The sequence below is a fragment of the Cottoperca gobio genome, chromosome 20 (genome assembly GCF_900634415.1).
Source record: "Cottoperca gobio chromosome 20, fCotGob3.1, whole genome shotgun sequence".
In the NCBI taxonomy this organism is placed as follows: Eukaryota; Metazoa; Chordata; class Actinopteri; order Perciformes; family Bovichtidae; genus Cottoperca; species Cottoperca gobio.
The window spans coordinates 11250626-11272831 of record NC_041374.1 but is presented as its reverse complement, the minus strand read 5'-3'; the positions used below and the strand labels follow the sequence as shown (position 1 = coordinate 11272831).

The 22206-nt window shown below is 40.8% G+C and overlaps 1 protein-coding gene across 2 annotated transcripts in view; it reads left to right on the top strand.

Moving 5' to 3' along the window:
- The window catches only part of ctnnd2a (catenin (cadherin-associated protein), delta 2a), a 227030-nt gene that overhangs the window by 166026 nt on the left and 38798 nt on the right, over positions 1 to 22206 (top strand). For both annotated transcript variants that reach the window (XM_029457760.1, XM_029457761.1), the window contains 4 exons: positions 414 to 627; positions 9746 to 9932; positions 19242 to 19359; positions 21642 to 21824. In XM_029457760.1, the coding sequence (XP_029313620.1) occupies positions 414 to 627; positions 9746 to 9932; positions 19242 to 19359; positions 21642 to 21824 (702 nt within the window). The remainder of the gene's footprint in view (positions 1 to 413; positions 628 to 9745; positions 9933 to 19241; positions 19360 to 21641; positions 21825 to 22206) is intronic.

Below are 22206 nucleotides of genomic sequence, written 5' to 3'. Positions count from 1 at the left end.
GAAGAACCAGACATGAGAGACAGATATTATATCAGAAGACAGGCGGAAATTATTGCGTCGTATTTTGTTCGATTAGAAGCAAAAGGTTTTTTTCTGGTGTCACAAGCTCTTTCTCTCATCAGTGTAATTAAGTGTCATTTTGTCAAAGCTCGGTCATTAGCTGCATCATAGTTTCTTTAATTAGTACACACCGGGTTGTTAATCTGATTGGCAGGACTGACACACACACACACGCACACACACACACACACACACCAATACTGTATACACATTAGTAGCTACCTGCAAAGACAACTGTTGACAACCAACATTTCTCTGGCGGCGGATGTTAATCATAGAGACTTTGTGCATGAGTGTGTACGATGTGACTCCATGTTGTTTTGTAAGTAATTTAAATGAACTTTTCTCCTCAGATCCGCAGACAAGGAGGCATCCAGCTGCTGGTCGATCTACTGGACCACAGGATGAGTGAGGTTCACCGTAGCGCCTGCGGAGCCCTGAGGAACCTGGTGTACGGCAAGGCCAACGATGAGAACAAAGTGGCCCTGAAGAACTGCGGGGGGATTCCTGCCTTGGTCCGCCTGCTGAGGAAGACTGGAGATGTAGAAATCAGAGAGCTGGTCACAGGTACTGCAGCTGCGGCAAACGTACACCTTCCCTCCCTCGCATTTATATTGTGGTGTAACTGCAGCTACTCTCCAGCAAGACTCTGCTTCTACTGTATGGCCTCAGGAGAGGTTATAATGGTGTGTGTGTGTGTGTGTGTGTGTGTGTGTGTCTGTGTGTGCATGTGTGTGTGTGCATGTGTAATGCACATGTTTATGTGAATAACTTGACAGAATTTTATATGACTTTTTTTGAATGATCTAGATTTGGTGAATTCAAGACTTCAACTATTTTTTTAATTAAATACTTTGATACCAAGTTATGACTCATACATAGTTGCACACACATGCACACATTCCTAGCAAGAAAGCCGAGTGATTTTATATCTAGGAGGATTTATACATTTTACTTTTACTGAAAGAATATTCTTCACAAAAGGCAGAAACTAAGGCTTGAGCTCCTTCAGACGCCAAACAATTTAACATTCCACCTGAATGATTTTATATTCAATCACATTTCTCCTCAACAGACTAATAGGACTCAAAGGCATAACTTCTGAAAAGAATGCAGAAGAAGCAGCGATGTACTCAACATTTCTGTAAAGCATCATTTTTGCATTTTGTTACGTGTCTTCTCTTTTCAGCTGCTTGAGTTATAAGACAATATAAGTTTGGCTTAGTTTTTTTGCGTGGGTGCCTGCATACAATCACTAAAATGTGTGTGTATCTATCATTTAAGTCCCTACCCGCAAGTGTGTATTTCTTTTTTTACAATCACTAGTCAATCTTGTCTTAACCTTGAGTACAAGTTAGTGCACTGGAGACACACACAAACTTATACACAAACAAAATACACACACTCATGCAAACACACTCAGAGGTTCATTACTTATTGTGGAGATCCACACAAATATCTGTGTAGGGAAAAGATGTATGGATTAAATTTGAATACCCGCCTAAGCAAACATACATTATATGAGCTGATATAATTAGATCGCAATTTCTCCTGAAATATTTTGCAATATGCAATTTAACATTCTACTAGAGGCCCTCTAGTGCTGCAGCAAACACTAACACAGACACCTTGAAGCTCACACTCACACACATACACCTCCTCAAGCATATGTGTAATCTAAATGTGCAGCTAAAGTTATTTTCCAGCATGACATTGGTTCTACAGCCTCAGGACAGGTAATAATGATGAACCGCAGTGCGTGTGTGTGTGTGCTCGTGTGTGTGCTGTCTGCAAAGAGGCATCTGGTATTCCATCTGACCAGAAGAAAGACTGTGTGTGTGTGTGTGTGTCTGTGTGTGTGTGTGTGGGTGTGTGTGTACCTGTACCCAGGATTCAGTCTATAAAGTGGACGTAACAGGAGAGCGCCAGTCTCTCTCTTCTCACCTCTATTGTCATGTCATTTTTTCTACTTTTACTCTTTCACCTCCACTTATGTTCTTATGTTGTCCCCTCTCCTCTTCACACCTTTATTCTCTCTCCTGTGTCTGTATGTCTGCTGGCCTTCTATGTGGTTCAGTGTCTTGCTACACATTGAGCTGGAACTGTCTCTATCTGCACTTGTATCACCATTGTTTCTCTCTCTTTGCTCAGACAAAAGCCCTCTTGGTTGCACCAGGTTAGTCCTGAGATAAGAGAGACATGTCCACGCTCGTACAAGAGGATTGGACATTCCCAAAGATAAAGTACAATCATGCTCATTCACTCCTGCACACACACAGACAAAGATTCACAAAGACACACAGAAACACACATGAGCACATGGACTCAAAGAGTACTGAGATAAAGTCGGTGGGGCCCCCTCATGTTCAATTTGACTTCTGACCCCATTTTTCCTCAGTGGGACAAAGCTCATCTTCAAGCACACACACGCATGCACGCTCAAACATCCATCTCTAGACACATCCCACCCGTAGGTCACTTGTTCTCTGAGGAGACCCGGCAGATAAAAACAATGACAGAAGGATGGAATATATACAGTGTATATATATATATATATATATATATATATATATACAGTGTATATATATGGAATAGAAGCAGGAAGGATGAAAGGAAGTTAGCCGTTAATTTTCCTCAGCCAAAGTATTGATATTGTAAATGGGGATGAGGATAAGAGGGAACAATGAACAACAAATGGGAGAACAGTGATTATAGGGAAGCAGGAAAAAGACGGGAAGAAGGACTAAGGATGTGTTAGCAGATAAAGAAGCAACAATCAAAATTCACAGAAAGAGCATTTAGTGTTGATTCTAAGCTGTACGTGTCGGTGATGGCAGTCTGTAGGGACATCGTGGCACCTTAAAGAATATCACCACAGCGCTGGAGACACTCAGAGATTAACAACACAGCTCGGAGATGGAGTGTGTGTATTGTGTGCAGTCTGTAAGCAGTTTAACAAATTAATAAATTGTGTTGCAAGTCATACTGCATCATATTTTGAGCTCTGACTTTTATAAATAGTCATAGACACACACACACACACACACACACACACACACACACACACACACACACACACACACACACACACACACACACACACACACTGTAAAAGTCTATCTTCCCTCTCTTTTTCCCTGTCTTGCTCTCCCCTGCTGTTGGCTGAGTGAAATCAGTGTCATGCATGACTCTCCCCTGTTGTCTGTTTGTTCTCGTACTTAGCATTGAACTCTACATTTCAATTGGTTTCATGACACAACTGTAGTCTATCTTCATTTGCCTCGTGGACCCTGCTGGAGCTCTAATTTGCCACTCGAAGCTCTTTTGTAATTATTCCGTAATTTAATTAGGCATGTGTTGAGAGTTTTTTTTTCTTACAAATTGAGACAATGTGCAAAAAAATATTGTTATGCTGCATTGGCCATTGACACCGTTTTAATTAAATGTGTCAATTTTGCCAAGAATTTGTGGACAGTGATACAGTGATGTTCAGATTATTAGTGAATATTATTTATTGATTGTATTGGTATGGATCCAAATGAACTTGTTTCTAAATACACACATTGGATATGCCAAACCTAAAGGGGACATGTCTTGAAAAACTAACTTTTTCAGTACTTGTGCACATACATTTGAGTATGTATGTCACATTCAGTAACTCCACTCCACTTGAGAGCAACTTTTGCAAAGGTGCGCCATATTATTCTCACAAACCAATCGGAGCAGACTGGGCTTTTTCAGGAGTGGAGTTTAAAGAGACAGGCGCAAAATGAGAGTGTTTCAGGCAGAGGGTAAATACAGATATATTCAGACAGTAGAGACAGTATGGGGAAAGAATTATGTATTTTTTTTAACATTACACCACGTAAACATGTTCTAGTATATACAATTCTGAATCTGAAATGAGCATAATATGTCCCCTTTAACAGGCTAAAGCTGGAGGTAGCTTTGCAATACAAAAGTCAGATTAAAAACATGATGGTTGTTGTTCTTGGCCTCATTTGACTGGTGGTAAAGCAGTTTCTATTTCTGCAATAATGGGTGTGATTTGGTTTGGCCTGGAACACGGAAGGCCTCCCCTCCTCTGACATCTGTAATCTAAGTGCAGTCGGACTGAACCTCTAAATGTTTTAGATCGTGTTGTAGTACTGGATGAATATGTGAAAGTGTAGAAACTACCTTTTAAGGCCAGTGCTGCACACACCATGATAATGTGTGAAGAGCACTATAACAAAAACGTATTTGCTCCTCTGCATTGATGTGTAGCAAGAAGGCTTTAGATCTATTGTCAAATTACATTCCTCTCGGAGCTTGACCTTCATTACTAATTGGTGACTATTGAAAGCAATGGCAGTTGGTGAGGTTCATCAGGGGCAGTGATGCATACTCAAATGACATCAATAGTCACAATCCTCAACGGCTGGACTAAAAAAAGTGGTTGTGCTAGAGTCATAACAAATCAGCCTCCTCATTACTGCCTCTGTGTTGTCAGTTTGTCTAAGCACTTCTCTATTCTGTGTGATTAAGGAATCTCTTTAGGTCTGGGGAAATGAGACAGGGCATACTTCTTTTTTTTTTGGGTGACCGGAAAAACCTTGCCTCAACAATTTACCCTATCTCCCTGTCGGTTCTGAAGTATAAATATAGACAAGCTTTATTGGCTTCCTGGGTCTCAGCGTGAGGTAGATAGGACGAAGTCAAGGCTTCCGGGCCCGTCAGTCAAAGTCTGGTCGATGCGGAGGCTTTGGGTGTCAATAGGAGATGCTATCCTTACTCATGGGCTCACCTTGAGGCAGTGGACCATGGCATAGCCCTGCTGCAGCGGCTGCCTGCTCTGAAATGCGTGTTGGGCTGAGAAGCAACTTCTGAGGAAAGTCATGTGTTCAAAATGTGGGCATTTGTGTAAACATCTTTAATGTATAACTCTCGAGTTATAATTGTTATTTATTTTTTAGAACTGGAGGCAAATGTGCATTTTGGCTAATGTCTTTAAGTGCTGATTGGTATTCAATGCTTTGCACAGCAGTGTTAGAATGAAAGTAGAGATTTAAGTCTTAAAAGCATCATAAAGAGAAAACAAGTGTGGGTGTAGAAGAGACCAAGCAATCTGAAGATATTAGCAACAAAGCAACATAGTGAAGTAGTACTGCTGCCATACTTTACTGGAACAGTCTTCACCTTGCTTTCTGTTATAAATCCCCGCTCTGTGTAGATGTCCAAATCTCCATGTCCCCATTACTGTTGTAGTATTTGCCAAAGCCATTTTCATTTAAGCCAAAGCTCGTAACCTTCTTTAAAAAATGCTCGAGGACAGCTCCATCACAGTCATTACGGTGAGTCCTGTTGGGAAACACTATGCCCTCGCTGGTAGGACTTTCTTGCGACTGCTGCTGTTATGCTGTAACATTTTTAGTGTCCTGCAGAAATGCTCTGCAGCATTTTAACTGTGGGAGGCCCTGGTGGGAATGAAACGTCCAGTATACTCAGTGACACTTCACCCACAATACTGGACTTAACCTGGTGCTGACAAATGTGTTCCACCAACTGACTGCAGGATGGAACGTTGACCCTGGGGTCAAGTCGGCATTTGTTAACATGCTGTCACCTATAAATGTATCCACAATCAATATTGTTTTGGGATTTTTTGTTCACAGATTTGTGACCCACAAGCCATGTAATTTGTCGTCCTTGGCCTTTCTCATCACCAGATTCTGACCCCGCGGCTAACTAATTCACATGGAGTCACACAGATGAATGCTGTTTAATAAAACATCACCACTTGAGGCCTAACAGGCCTCTCTCTCCCCTTACAAGTCACACTCTCATTTATTCATGAATTCATGCAATCATCTCCCCATTCCCCCAAACCTCCCAGCTCTGAGGAAACTGTCCGTCAAGCGTCTTAAGGGGAACTAGTCAGAGGAGGGAGAGAAAGAGGAGAGAGGAAGGAAGAACACACAAACACACACACACTGTTGGACACCTGATGTTATACTCATAAGGACAGTGTACTTAGCGAAGCATTACAGATCTATGTTTCTAGAGCATGCAGGTGTGAGTGTGGTCGGGTGTGTGTGTGTTTGTGTCAACCTTGAATTTGGCAAATGTTAGACAGTGGCAGACGCAATGTCCTTGCCCCAGAAAACACTGAGGAGTATCTTCCTTTATGTGTCCTCCTTCTGCTCAATCTTTGTCTCCATCTCTGTCTGCAAGATACAGCATGACCCCATCCTCTCACACGGTTAGTGTTGGCATGTGTTGTTATTCATGTATGTGCATCGGCTAGAGAAGCCAAAGAAGACAGCAGACAGCAGACATGTTCTTGTCATCAGAGACAACACTGTTTAAACAGGATTGCGATCACACACTGACAACGCTCAGTGTTTTGCACAATGTGTGTGTGCCTCCGAGCGTATCTGTGTGTGTGTGGAAGGTTGAGCTTTTACCTTGGCTTGAAAAGAGCCAATGAGAGGAGATGGAATGAGAGGAAAGAGAGAGACTCGAGATGCAAAACAAGAGGCCGATTAGTGAAAGTGAAGGCAAGTGTTGCCCTGCTCCCACACACACACGCACACGCACACACGCACACACACACACACACACACACACACACACACACACACACACACACACACCCTGACAGAGTGTGAGCACAAACAGCACACAAGGTCATCGCCTTATTATCACCCTCCTCTTCTTGTCCTCTCACACTGTCTTACTCACACACACATAGACACACAGATTATCGCCCTGTTTCCTGCATTCTTTTTGTCTTTTATACTTTTCCCACACTCACATTTATCACATTCATATCTTTGTCTTGTTAAACTTGTTTTTTCTCTCCTACATTTGGATCTTCTTCTCTCCATCTCTGACTCCCGTTAATGTGTCTCTCCCTTTTTCCTCACAATTGTTTATCTCTAAGAGTTACCTGTATAAAAAAATTGGAAATATCTAATTTATTTGAGAATATCAACCTTTCTGCTCATTTACATTGTAATTATTTTTTTGTTTTTAGTCTGTCAATGTCAGTCTTGTTTTGTAACCTTGTTTGTTCCTTCCTCTAAACACATGCTATTCTTTAATGGCTCCTTCCCTGTCTGTTTCATCGCCTGATTTTTTCCCCATCCCTTTGTCTGTCTGTCATTTGCAGATAGTCACTATGATTGACACCAGCGCAGTAGACTGTTAGGCATCAAGACATGTGTTGCTGTTGGCAAAGCAAAACTGACTGCTCGCCAACACTCAGTGCCTCCAGTGCAGTTTGTGAACAGTGTTTCAGTGAAGTGAGGCTTAATTCATCTATTATTAGTGACAAAACGTGTCCTGGTCCATTTCTTCATCTCTGACATAAGTTAAGAACATTCTGTAGTATTATTTTAAGTTTGTACCTCAGGCTTTTTATAGTTCTTTGTTATGTCTCTAAACCCAAAATTCTCTTTTTACTTGCCCTTGTACACAGGTAGGTCACAGGTCAGGTTTAGCCACAACACAGCCTTCCCTGGAGCTTTTAGGAATTCGGTGTCTCGCTTATTGTCAGTATTGCTATCGTTTCAAATGGCATACGGTGTATGTAATCACCACTGTGAACTTCCCTGCCGCCCCTGTGTTCCATTTATATTCATAGCTAACCAGAAATTAGCTGCACATTGTATCGTGGAATGAACAGGACATCTTTCAGCCAGGTGTGACAGCCTCTGTGAACACGGTCCATTGCGCACGGAGCACATAGTGTCTAGAGTTGTGACCATATTCTATTTGTGTGGTAACTGTGCGAATGAATGACATCTGTCACCTGGGACCTGCTACATCTGGAGTCTGACACGAAACCCGCTAAAGATGGTGACCTTCAGCACACATGTTGCATGTCTCGTCCATCATCTCAATCTGTTCCTCTCTCTAAACATCACGCAGCTCCTCCAGCACGCTTCCCCTCTCATTAGTTTTTCTGTGTCTTTCATGCTGTCACCCTCCGTTTCACACATGTTCATCTTATTGTTTGTTACTATATCTGTTGTTGTGTCTCTTGCTCTCTCGGTAGCGATGACCAGTGGATGTACCAGAGACTTATTAACATATGTAGAATGCGAGTATGCTGATGAAGCGCGCGTGTGTGTGTGATAATGTGTGAGAATGAGTGAGAATGTGTGGTTTGCATGTGCATGTGTGTGTGCTGTCATCCGTCTGCGAAGAGGCATCTGGTATTCCATCCGACAAGAAGGAAAATGTGTGTGTGTGTGTGTGTGTGTGTGTGTGTACCCATACTGTATGTATTTAGGTGTTACAGTAGCATGCATGTGACTCTGTACAGTACAGTATGTGTGTCCTTGCAGGTGATTGAAAGTGTCCTTGTGTACATACAAACTATCTCGTGGACGTGTGCATACTGTTGTGTAGATCAACAGTATATCTCTGCATATGCTTAGGGTGTATGTGTGAATATATGTGTTTGTGTGTGTGTGTGTGTGTGTGTGTGTGTGTGTGTGTGTACTCTACCACACAGTGTGTGATAAATGATACACTGGTTGGACAGTTGGCTTTCCGCCTGGACCAACAAACTAATTAATTTCCTCAGTTATCACAAGTATCAGGTACATTGTAGAGTCGGCTTCCAGAATAAAAGAGTGGGTGGCAAAAGTGATACAAATGAAGAATAATTGTTATTATTTATTGCCAGTCCTGAAGTACCTCCACACTTCATGTGTGATGTTACAGTGCAGCACAAAGGTCCGCCTGTGATCAGTATCATTATGCAGAAGGTAAAAAAACAGGTTTTGGGATGTTCTGATTTCCTAAACCTTAAAGCTGGAGAGGTCATTCATTTCAAACATCATCCCAATCGTGATTGTGATCCAGTTATAGTCTATGAGAGGAACCGTTCTGTTTTCTATGCAAACGTGTGGATCTGTAAAGCCCTTTGAGATGACACACTGTGATCCGAGGCTACAGCTACAATGTTGTCAAAGCTTCCACATTCTCTCAGAGTCCGTCTTCCTCTTTTGCAGAGAAGGCAGTTACTGCCAATGCAAACCTTTCAGTATTTTCAGTAATAGCCAATAGGAACACCCTCACATTGGACAAAGTCTCCTTCCCTCTGTGCTCAATTTTCTAAAGCCTGAGAAAATTATTACTAATATAACATAATTATAATCTTTTTTATTAAGGGATTTGGGGCCAAAATTACTGCCTTTTCCAGCATTAAATCCGAAATACACATTTGAATAGCACTTACCTCAAAAAATACAGTAATAAAATGCTGTCCTCACAGAGAACACAGATTTGAGTGGAGCATTAATAGAAAGATTGTTAAAAATCATGAATCACGCTGGGCATTGTATGAAATCCTACAAAAGGGTAAAGTTTTTCAGAAAATTAAGCAGCATTTTGATTTTCTTGTATAATTAACATTGCAGCCAGGCCATTTAAAATGCAACCATAGACATTCTGAATTGTTTTTTATATGCTTAATAGTTATGTTGCCAGAAGAAGATTATAAAAGATTGCTTTTATAATTTAGGAGCACTATTTGAAAAAACTTGGCAAATGGAGAATCAACAACGATTAAATTGATGTAATTGAGTAATTTTCATTATTGAAATGAGCAGAAACATGCAAATCAATTTGGCTTATGTTTTCTGTGATGATTTTGTACAAAATAATGCAAAATGTGTGTTTCTTTATGCAGGTGTGCTCTGGAACCTGTCGTCATGTGACGCTCTGAAGATGCCAATCATCCAGGACGCCCTGGCCGTCCTGACCAATAGTGTCATCATACCCCACTCCAACTGGGACACCTCCCCCAATCATCACGACGACCGCAAGCTCCATCTTCATACCTCGCAGGTGCTGCGCAATGCTACAGGCTGCCTCAGGTAAACGCAGCGCACACACACACACACACACACACACACACACACACACACACACACACACACACACACACACACACACACACACCTATAGTGGACAATCTTCACTTTTTGTCTTGCTCTCTCTCTTCCTGAATCTCACTCTCATTTAAAAGAATACAACGTGCCATGAACACACTCTGTATGTGTTTCTACTCTCATTGTTTTCTTGTGATTCTTTGTTGCTCAGATTTTCCGTAATGAGACAAATCTTTTGTGTGTGATAATGAATGTTGTCTCCTTTGAATCTTCACTGCTGTGTAATTATAGATGCATATATTCACACTCTATACACAATACCCTGTGCACGGTCATCTCCCTCTCTCTCGTTCACTCTATCGCTCTCTCTCACTAACTTGTGCTGGTAACCATAGCAACAACTCCTCCAATTGTTTGACTCCTTTGTGTCAAGAAGTCTTTTTGGGATCATCGTGCTGATGTATGTTCCCTTTTTAAAGCTTCAAATAGAGAAGGACAACTACAGTTGTGTACATCACTGTTAAATATTTGATAAATAATTGGATTTATCACACGTAAAGACTTTTACAGTGGACACACAAAAGGCCAGTTGTACTAATAGCATTTGCTTTATAAGTGCTCCATATATAAGTGTATAAGTGTGTCCGTCTCTTACATTAACACAGTTAATGTCACTCACAGCTGCAGCTCGTGTTCTTTCAGTGCAGTGAACCTGCTCGTTGTAATGTCATTGTTACACGTCCAAGTCAAGTCCCAAGTTTTTATGGTTGTAATGTGAGTTTTATCATCTGCAGCCTGCCATCTGGTCTGCTTCGAACACTGCATAGCTCCAGTATATCTAAGGAATTCAAAATATGTATTCTATTCTCTCTCCTATATCTACAACATACAGTATCAGTATTAGTGTTTTCACGATACTGGAATTTGATTTAGGTCAAATCTTGAAAGAAATTATGCTTAAAATCAACCTTTGTGCATAACTCTGCACAAACACACGACCTAGTTGTGATTTTAAATGTTGGCTGTGTGTGTTTCAATGCTATGTCCTCAGCACAGAAAAGGAGCTCTGGTTCTGATCCCATACAACACCATTTGTTTGTCTATGTACACACACTCTCACACCAACTCCACAGGGCTGAAACGCTTTAGAAAAAAACCTCCATGTCCACCTGCCTGTCTGTCTTTGAGCTGTGCACTCAATCAACCGCCAGCAGCCACTGGATTAGACCTCACCCCACTCGCTTTGCAGAGCTTCTCTCAAGCTGTTTGGAACGCTTATCTCAAGCTATTGAGTGTCTCAAACGCATTTCAAAGCCATTCTGAAGATGCTACAAACAGGTTTGTGTAAGGTGCTACATTGTTTGCATGTGTGTATGCAATCAACATATCAAAGCGAAGGCTCTCAGGTGCTCCGGTCATTTCTCCATCTGTGATCGCTTTAAATATGAAGACCAGCTTACAAAATTGCGGTCTTCCCAAATTTCCCAAATGTTTAATTATAGATATTTGAACGCTTCTAGTTGCGAATGCGTTTCAGTCAGACTTCTCTGACGACTGGCTGACGAATCAAATATGCATCTCCTGCCAGGCAGTGGGAAAACACAGATCCTAATCTGGTATTAATATGAATGAAATGTTACTCATTCTACAGTAAAACTCTCTTAAACATAATAGCACCAACGCTCGTGTACATTTCTGTATGTTTGCTGCACTACTGCTGTTGTTCACCTCAGACGAACCTATTGTGAAGTGCACCACTTTGATATTTATTCTACATTTTAACTACACTTTGCAGTGCCTGGTGTATTACTTGGATGCAATTAAACAAACGCTTGGAAGGTAAAATCCAGGGTACTTTTTGTTATAAAGCTCTCTGGCTTTAGTTGTCAGCATTATAATAGAAATGCACAGGTACTGCCATGGGGCCTCTGGTACAGGACAAAATGATTATACATAACTCAATATCACAAACACCTGTACAAATGTAATTCACTCCACTAATAGCTTTGCAGTTGCAATAAATATTGCATTTGGTAAAGTTGTAGTGTTTTTGGTGCTGCAGAGCTGATAACTCTGGTGCAGTGCGTTGCAGGTTGTTTTGCAATATTGTATTTGGGTTTGTGCAGCTTTGTGGATGGAAACGACAACATTAAACACTTTTTAGGGAGTATTACTACTGAAGTATCAAAAAACATCGTGGCATAATAAAAACACCATAAAAATGCTGAGAAAATAAATTATTATTATTATTAAATTGGTATAAATTATATTTATTTTGCTATCCATATAGAGAAAAGGTCACACTAGGATTTATTTTTAAAATAATCCAGATTATATCTGAGTTGCTGTTTCTTACAGTTTAGTTTGTAATGCATACATTTTGAGATTTTTGAGTCTTGATTCTTTTCAATTATCTACAAGTGACAAACTAAATTGGCCTCCATTGCTCTGTCATGGCGGTGGAGGTCTCACATCATCTGCCTGTCGGGCTACATGGGGAAAAACAACTGAATTGATCTGAACGGATTTTTTAAAAGTAACGTGTTTAGTGTTGTGGATGAGAAGACTGCAAGCGCTGCCTATATGTTGCAAAGATGTGTTTAATATGGAAATCTGACACCAGATCTGATTTGTGAAGTTTGTTTGTCCCAAAGCAAGATGTATTGCCTTAAACTTTTAAGACTAAATAATCAGTTTTTGCCAGTGACATGTGTTGACTTTCGACTTTTTTGTCAAGTTTATTATTTCCTTACTCAGTTTATAAGACTATAATGGGTGTGTGTGTTTGTGTGTCTGTGTGTGCCTGAAGATGCAGGGGAAAGATAAATGATGCTGTCAGTGCACTGCTCCACACTGTAAAGCTACAGATCAAATTGTAAAAGCTGGTAAAAGAGGAGGAGGACAGGAGGAGAAGATTAGAGGAGAAGAAGGCTGGAAAGTTGGAAAGATAAGCACAGAGAAAATGTAGAAGTGGTGAACAACGAGAAGGAGTGACAAACAGCATCTCACAGACGGGAGCTGAGACACAGAGAGTAATGAAGGTGTTTCTGCTGCTCTCCAGGGTTGTTTTCTATCTCACTGTCTGTTCTGGGGGGTTAAAGTGACACAAGGCCACAATGTTCAGGTCCCAGTGAGCCTCAGCTCAATTTCAGACCTCTCACCTCTCTCATTATCCCTTCGCTGTGTGTGTTTGTGTGTGAGTACATGCCTTTGTGAACACTGGTGTATCTTTCTCTATTCTCTAAGCCGTTAAACTGAATCAATCTCAGAAATCACAGCCGGCAAGGGGGAGTTGCATATGATAATGGGAATGAGCTGGTGATCAGTGCATCAGGTGTTTCGATCACGGAGTGTGTGTTAGAGTGTGAATGTGTGTATGTCATGTATGTTTGTTAAGTTTGTGTGTGCATGTATTAAACGTGGGCCAAGCAGCTAATGACGCTGATGGACCCATATTATTGTCTAATCGGATGGTGGGCACTAAAGGCCCCTCCCTATTCACATCTATGCACACACGCACACACAAACAAACACAGTGTTATCAGGCCAGACACAAGGTGTCCCGTGAAGGGGTTTCCATAGCCTCCATTCAGGGGCTGTTTATCTCCCTGCAGGATGTTGGTTCACAGCCAAGCCGGAGAAAACCTGCTGTCTCTACACACAGTTTGTGTGTGTGTGTGTGTGTGTGTGTGTGTGTGTGTGTGTGCTGGTTCGGTGCTTATCGGCATCACACACTCATAAACACTTAGATTTTCTCTCAGACACCCACATTAGAGTGAATTATTAGATAAATCAAGACTAAGGATTGCGTGGTCACGATTAACTTTGTTTCCATATTAATTTCATTGATATTAATTGGTTTGTTTGTTTGGTGATGACCCCACTCTCTCTCTCACACACACACACACACACACACGGTCAGATACTTGTGCAGAGCTACCACACACCAGCTGTTTGAAACAAAGTCACTCAGTGGTCATTTGTTCCTTGAGCAACACTAGAGAGCCATCTGTGTGAGATTCACTCATGTTCACATCTTTCCTGCACATGCTGCATGAATCCTCCAACAAGTAGAGCTGCAGAGTGACTAACGTGTGATTTGCTTAGTGACTCTCAACTCATTTATTCAAGCACGCTGTTGCACCCTGGAAAGGAAAATCAATGTGGAATGAAAAATGTATAACCTGTCTGGTATGTTTTAAACTGTGTAATTGGTGGAAAAACAGGGTCAACCTTTGACGAGCCAGCTTCTGCAGATACCAGGAAGCTTGTTAGTGAACTTTTTCTCACTTATGTGTGGATGCTACTTTTCAGAAAATATATATGTATTTTCTTTAAATATACATATATGGTACTTTGTGTACTTTATGATTTACCGTCACAGCAGTTATTAAAGTAAAACATTCTCTTGTTGGTAGTGTAATTTTTTGTAAAAGTGGACACTTTGTGTGAATTTCAAATTGAATGTGAACTGCCTTCAGTAGATAAGAGGGTTTCTTTCTGTGAGAAAAGATCACCAGGCGACCAGAGAAATGCTTTATTCAAAGTATATGTTTGTTTCTTGCTGCAGTGTGGAAATAGGACAGAACTAACACTGGTGCCCTTTTTGCTCACAACTTCACAATTTGCTTCACACATCAGTTTTGTATTGTAATATTTGTCCCAAGATATTTGTAAGTTTGCACAAATACCACCTTCTGTCTCTCGATGGATACGACTTCATGTGTGTGGGCATGTCTTCTTCCACGCGTACACGATGCATTCACAACATTCTGAAGTCGGGAAATGTCTGGCTCTTTAGCAATGGCAACAATGGCACTTTCTTGTTACTTATCTGCAGCTAAAATAACAACTTTTAAACTCTGACTGGGATGCTTAATCAAGTTGTGTGTCTTTTTGCTCAGTAGGTAATCATTTAACGAGGCAGGCTAATGAGTTAAACTAAATTAATGAAGAGTGACATCAGATGAAGTGTAAGCCTGTAATGGACTCATTAAATACTAGAGATTACCAGTTAAATGTAAGGACATTAAGACACCGTCTGTCACACACACACACACAAACACACACACACAAACACACACACACACAAGTAAAAACCTGCAGGTAGGACACATGCCCCCTCTCAGCAAAGTGTGTTTAGTGTTGATGCACAGACATAATGCTTAAAATGTCACCTCCCATTCTCATCCTTCATCGTCTTATGAAACATGCCATTTGATCCTCTCTCTCTCTCTCTCTCTCTCTCTCTCTCTCTCTCTCTCTCTCTCTCTCAGCGATCAGGGATTATGTTCCATTAATCCCTTATGTTAGCGTGAGGAAGCTGACTCAAGCAAACAAGCTTTATCTAAATATTTCTTGACGCAGCACAGCAAGATGAGAGAACTCCTGAGGACACATTATCAGGCTATTTTTCTGCATAAGAAATCCCGGCCTTACTGTGTTTGTCAGTAGCACAGAAGGAAAGGCGTGCTGCAGAAAGGCACAATATTTCATGCTTCATTAGAACCACTAGACTAACGAGCACATGTGCACAGGCAGCAGACACACACACACAGATACACACACAGGCATGGTCACACCCTTTCTCATATGAACACACAAACACACACATGGCAATGTTCATCTCCATGGGGCAGCTGTGTGCAGGCCTTTCCAGTGTGTTCACACACACACACACACACACACACACACACACACACACACAAGCAGCCAGTGTAATTATGGACATGACATCATACATCAGAGTAATTTAAATTTCTGGGTTTTTAAAAGATTGTTCAGGAATTTGAATGGAATGTCAGTAACTGTGTAGGGACCTTGAATCTATTGAGAGTATATAGACATCTTTATCTGACATATGCTATATGCTGCTGTCATTTCTAATATCTTGGAGCATAAAAGCATAAAGAATTGTTTTCTATTTTAAAAACATCAATGGATTCCATTCCGACCTAGCTCCACTCATTGTTTATCAAGGCCGCGGATGAAATTACTCAACAAAATGAACCTTTCCTGCACCTGATCGTATTAATGCACCGCTCGCAGGAATGTCATCTGTGTTTATAATGTTGAGTCTGAAAAAGCATGTGGCTGTTCTGGAACTTAAACTATTCATATCTTTTATTTTTATTCTGTGTTGAATACAATTTGGGCAAGAAATAGGACATGCATTTATAGAATCGTGTTGCTACAAGTACATTTTTAAACAATCTTAAATTTGACTAAGTGACAAACTGAGCTTGTATGTCTGGCTAGTCAGCTAAAAGATAAAAAATAAACATATTTGTAAGGCCTGAAAACTGTTTATATTAATCCACAGAAAAAGAAAGCAGAGAAGTAATGGATGCTTTAGCCTCTGTGATCGTTGGAGAAGATTCACAATAGAGGAGCGGGAGCTTGCCAAATGTTGGTCCATCAGTGAAAGTGCCAGTTTTTTCCCATTTTAAGTGAAGTTTATTATATAATAATATAATATAAGTTCTTGTCCAATCTATATGCAACGGAAGCAAGAGCATATTCAAGCACTTATTCTGTCTCGACAGTATCCATCAATTCCAGCACACATCATCATCTTGTGAAACTTATCTTACGTTAACATTTATGTTGCACAGCCAGGTGCCTTCCTGCCCCCCCCCCCCCCCCCCCCGTGAAAAGGCATCAGATAAAAAAAACTTGATGGAAATCTCAGAAGTCAGCATATTCAAGGCTGAGCGGTAATGCAATAAATAATCCCTCTCTCTCCTTCTCACCCAACCACCTCCTGTCTTTGGGGCCTAAACATTAGGCAAGATGAAGTGTTTTCACTGTTCTGTTGTTTTATATCGACTCAACAAAGAATTCTCTCTGTGCTAAGCAGCTTTTCCATCGTGTGCTTGTTTGGCCATTAGCATTCAAAGCGGGTGATAATGACATGACCTTCTCTTGAAGTTTTAATTGAGTTCCTGTGTCTTCCTCTCTCTCGCTCGTTTCTCTCTTTCTCATCAGTACAATAAATGATTGACCTCATCTCATAGAGTGGTGAAACAGCTGTGATCTCTTTATAATGCCAATGTGATGGATGAACTTATTCATTCATACCATCGCGTCGTCTCCTCGTTCCCACCTCTATTCTCTTCTGTCTCGTCTGTTTCTTTGACTTTTGTCACCTTTTTAAAACGAGATTTTTAAACTTGTGTTACCAAACTTTAATAATTGGTTTGTTAATTATTTTTGATTTCTTGCTCTCTGTTATTCAAGCTGTCTGCAGCCGTATCCGCTGATCAGTAAGGCAGCGTATTAGAGGGTTATTGCAGTGCTCATTTAAAGTTTTAGTGTGTGCTGTGTAACAACCACACAATAAATATAGAGATATAAAATACATAAAAGTCCTGGCTTTATTTTCACACAGTTGTATTGTAGCTAAAGGTCATAGTGGGACGTTATGATGACACTTGCATTATTGTGTTGTTGTTTTTTAAACACTATTTCTATCCGTTGTGATTATTTATTCTAGTAAGTTGTATTTATTTTAACATTTTATTGTTCAGTGCTTTCATTTTTGGTTTTGCAAAATTCTATTTCTTGTTTATTTCTTCTTTTCTCTCCTCTTGTATGTGCTGTTTTAATCTTGCTCTGTGCTTTGGGCTGTGTGATTGTATGAAAGGTGCTTTATAAATAAAGAGTTCAGTTCAAATACAGCCACATAATATTATCCCCTGTGCAAATCACATCAAAGTAGTTACTCCTGTTAGACACTCATAAGTGGACGTCATCTAAACACAAAGTATGATTGGGTCCCTCAGTGATAAATTGATACATTTCAGTCAAAAGCAGCGCAGAGATGCTGAGGCCGCCTTGTAGACATCACAATCATCTCTTCATAGCCCCAGAGGATGTAGTGTAATAATAACCTCAGAACCTCCACGCACTCATTCACTTAAGTGCACTTGCCTCACCGCAGCATGTTTCCCCACTCTGCAACTATCGCTACACTAATGGTGACAATATTGTGTAATATAACAATTTTAGAGGACACCACTCTCCTTCCATTGTCACGAAGAACGGATTTGACAAGATTTGATTTTGCACATTGTGACGATGCCGAGGAAATATAGTGAGTGGTTGTGACACAGACACACACATACTATGCTTTCCACGGCTCTAATATTGATTTCCCTAAAGACGGTCTACAGCACGACACACACAGAGGCACGCACTTTACTCACGTAGAAACATTTCTTGCTTGAGCAGATATTCACTGAGGGACTTTATTAAGCTGTCTTTGGAAAATGAACTGAGTGTGAGGTTATTTTGTCTTTATAGCACAAAGTTTATAACATATACATGGCTGCCTTCCAAGTTCAGTTTGAAATAGATTTACTTATTGTTTCATAGTATTGACCATCACACGTATTTCCAGTTTGTGTTATGGTATTTGTGTTAAGTATTTCCTAATGAATTTACATAAATCATAGAAATGTATAATTAATTCCTGTAGTCACCGTATCGTAAGCATTGTTATGCTCAATTACTTGTTGTGTGGCCTTAAATCATGCCTTTTCTTAAGTTACATAAACATTCAGCTGTGTCTATTCATTCTTGTGTTGAGGAAAGGAAACACACACACACACACACACACACACACACACACACCTCAGTTTCATATTTATTTTATTGACACAGGCAAATGAGTCAATGTCTGGGACTGAGTGTATCTGTACAACATACAGCTCCATGTTGAAACCCAGCGCCACCCACATGTACCTTCAGTTCAATTAAAATGATATTCATTATTTTCGTGCATCATATTGGCAAAGCTGCTGATAATAAATGTTACTATATTGTCAAATGATCAAAGCAGTGTTGGTGTTTGTGTTGGCTGTGAAGTTCAGGAACCAACTGTCTGACTAAAGCTGCTTTTTTCTTTCTCCGTCTCCTTTTTTTTTTGGACTCTAGTCAAGTGCTTTAAATTGAAGCGAGCCTTCGGGGCAAAGATTGAGATGTATCCAGAATTTTAATGCTCTGTTTTCAATTGTTTAGTTTAGGGAGAGCTGCCAGTGTTCCCTGGTATCTCTCTCTCTCTGTCTTTGTCTTTCTACATCTCTCGTTACCAGCTTTCTTTTTTCTTTCATCTGTCTTCCCGTCTTATCTTCACTACAACTCTCTCCAAACTCTTTGCACATTTCTTTTTCTCTTTCTATTTGGCAGACACACACATACTCTGACCAGTGTTCTGTGTGTGTGTGTGTGTGTGTGTGTGTGTGTGTGTGTTGTGTGTGTGTGTGTGTGTGTGTGTGTGTGTGTGTGTTGCAGGAATGTAAGCTCAGCAGGTGAGGAGGCGAGACGAAGGATGAGGGAGTGTGACGGCCTGACAGATGCTCTGCTCTACGTCATCCAGACGTCTCTGGGCAGCAGCGAGATCGACAGCAAGGTGTGTGTGTGTGAACATTTTGGCTTGCGTTTATATGACTGACTGTGCCTGCATATGTTCAACAATTATCTTATCTGTCTTTCCATCTCCATCCATTATGCTTTGTGTTAAAAGATTGTCCTGCAGTAAATGTGTATTTTCAAACTAAATCATGAAGTCGGGCTGCAAGCGAGCACATCGTGTCGTTCCCGCTCTTGTAAACTGGTGAAATCTTTGCAAATTAAAGCTCTCTAAACAACGTTTTCCAGCCATTCTTGCTGCCAAATTAGCCGCCAGCAGTCAAAGTTGAGCGGGTTTATGTTCCCTTTGTGTATCTCGGTGTGAGGATGTGTGTGTTCATGACACAGTATGTGGGAGCCAGTCAATACTACATAAACATTGTTGTGGATGGCTGACTTCTCAAGGTCTCCCTGTCTCCCAAGCCTCTCTAAATGGCCATCCTTAATCACTGCTTAACCGCCGGCCCCTCTTCACCATCTGACTGCAGTCACCAGAGGAGTACTGCTGTCGCCACAGTAACAAAGACTGATTGGCAGGTGAACCAGTACGTGGTCACTGTTGGAACAGCGGTGCACATTAGCTGTGTGCTCATTCTGTACTTCCTTTCCCTCTTTCTTTTTGCACACCTACAAAATAGATCCCAAGGAGTGAATAACATAGTTGATATTTAGTAGCTTCACTTTACCGATCTATCTAACATTATAACTGATTATCTGCCGGTTCATGTTCCCATATACTTGTAGCATCAGTGCCGTCTCAGTTTGTGCTTTCACATAAAGCACAAACCGCACCACGCTCGGGATTCTTCAGGATTCACGTTCTGATCATCAACACAGTCTCAGCTTTCTCCTCTTTTCCTTTCATGGTCACAGATCCAGACAGAAATGTGCAAGATCACAAGAACATTCAGTATATGTAATGTGACAATTATGTGTTATAGTCGATTGTCCCATCAAACGTAATCGACAGATTACTACAATTATGCCGTAACGAATTGCACGGATGTGAGGAAGTTGTTGGTCATTGAAGTTTCACAGTGTGACACACAGCTAAGAGCCACTTCACTTAACCAATACAGTCATTTGAAATGATGTGCAAGACCTAGCAGACTAAGCACATCATTATACATACTCAACCAGTAGGATGCTGATATGTAATATATTATATGGTGTTGATATTTAACATTAAATATGCTCCTGCTGGAAGAAGTATAATGGTGTCCCAGAAGAGTGGTAGGGATCAGCGTTTTCTAAAAGCAGAAGCACAAGGTCATACAGACAAATCTTTCATTAACAGAAATAGTTGTTGTCTTGTATTAGTTTATTTTGTAGATTCTTATAGTGGAATCTCTGCTGTCAGGGTTCAGGCTGCTGACCGACCTCTGACCCTCCTGTGGAGACAAGAAGTACCACATTATCATTTTAAATCCAAATCCTAGAGTCTTTTTATATCCTGAACCATGTAGCTGAAAAGAACAGAGTGCACTGAATGTGAAATAAAAGATAGAAGAAGAAGTAAATTGTAAATGAAATATAACTTGTCCCACATCATTGTATAATAGCATGTAAATAGTATTTCAGACTCGACTGCAGCTCGCTGGAGTGAGACGTTGTTTTGTTTGTTGCGTCTCTTGAGGCTGTTCAATTACACTCCTTGGTTTACACAAAAACAACTAACGGTCAGACAGAGAGAAGATTGATGATTTGTCTTTGTTAATTTCCACTCTGTTGACTCGATGACTCCCCTTTCTCAGTGATACTAAACACACACATGCAAGTACACACACTCAGTGAAAGTACACACTTAAGCATAGACACCATGCATTGTAAGAACTAGTTTTCTCTCAAGCACACACACTCACGCAGTCCCTGGCTGGCGGGTTCGCCTCTAAAGTTAGTGTTTAATGGGGTGTGATACAATATATTTGGCTTGTTTCCTCATTTACCTGAGTTTCACCTAATCTCATTTCAAAGTCAAAGCTACCAAAATGCAGAAGCATTATTTCCTTTCTTTCCTTTCTGTCTCTCACTCTCTCTCTCTCTGGCTGGTGGGAGGGGGTGGAAGGCCGATAGTGTAAAAGTGAGAGTGTGGGCGTTTTTTATCAGCTGGCTTTGACTTTGCTTTGTGTTGTCAAGCGAGATGTTTCATTAAATGACATCAAACACAAATCTCCAACCTCAATGTTCTCACTATAATAATTTATGTCTCTCTTTTCTGTTCACTTCCTTCTCCTCCTCTTTTCCTCTTACCTCGTTTCATCTCTCGTCTCTCTTTATCGCCAGACGGTAGAGAACTGTGTTTGCATCCTGAGGAACCTGTCGTACCGTTTGGCTGCTGAGACGTCCCACGGCCAGCAGGGGGGGCTGGAGGAGCTGGATGGCCTGCTTTGTGACGCCAACGGCCGTGACGGAGAGAGCTCTGGCTGCTGGGGCAAGAAGAAGAAGAAAAAGAAGGGAGCCGATCAGGTAAGAACAGAGATAAAAGGAGATAATGGAGAAATAAAAAAACAAGTTTTTGTTTAACTGTTCAATGTTTCTTGGCATATAAGCCACACGTTAACACCACTCTTCTTCTTTGGTGTTTTGATGATGGTGGTGGAGAATCTATCCAATCTCTCCCAATTGTGTTGGGACCATGTGACTGCAAAGCCCATAGCATATGATTCCCATCATTTAATACTCCAGATATTCAGCGAGCCCCTTGTGCATTGTATTGGAGGCTTGTGCATTCATTATGCGTCTCCACTTGTTTATTCTGGTTTTTACTTTCATTTGTCCCCCATCTGTATATATACACACGGGTGCAAAAAGAAGACCGCTTTCATGATGAAGCAGGAACGCTGTGTGA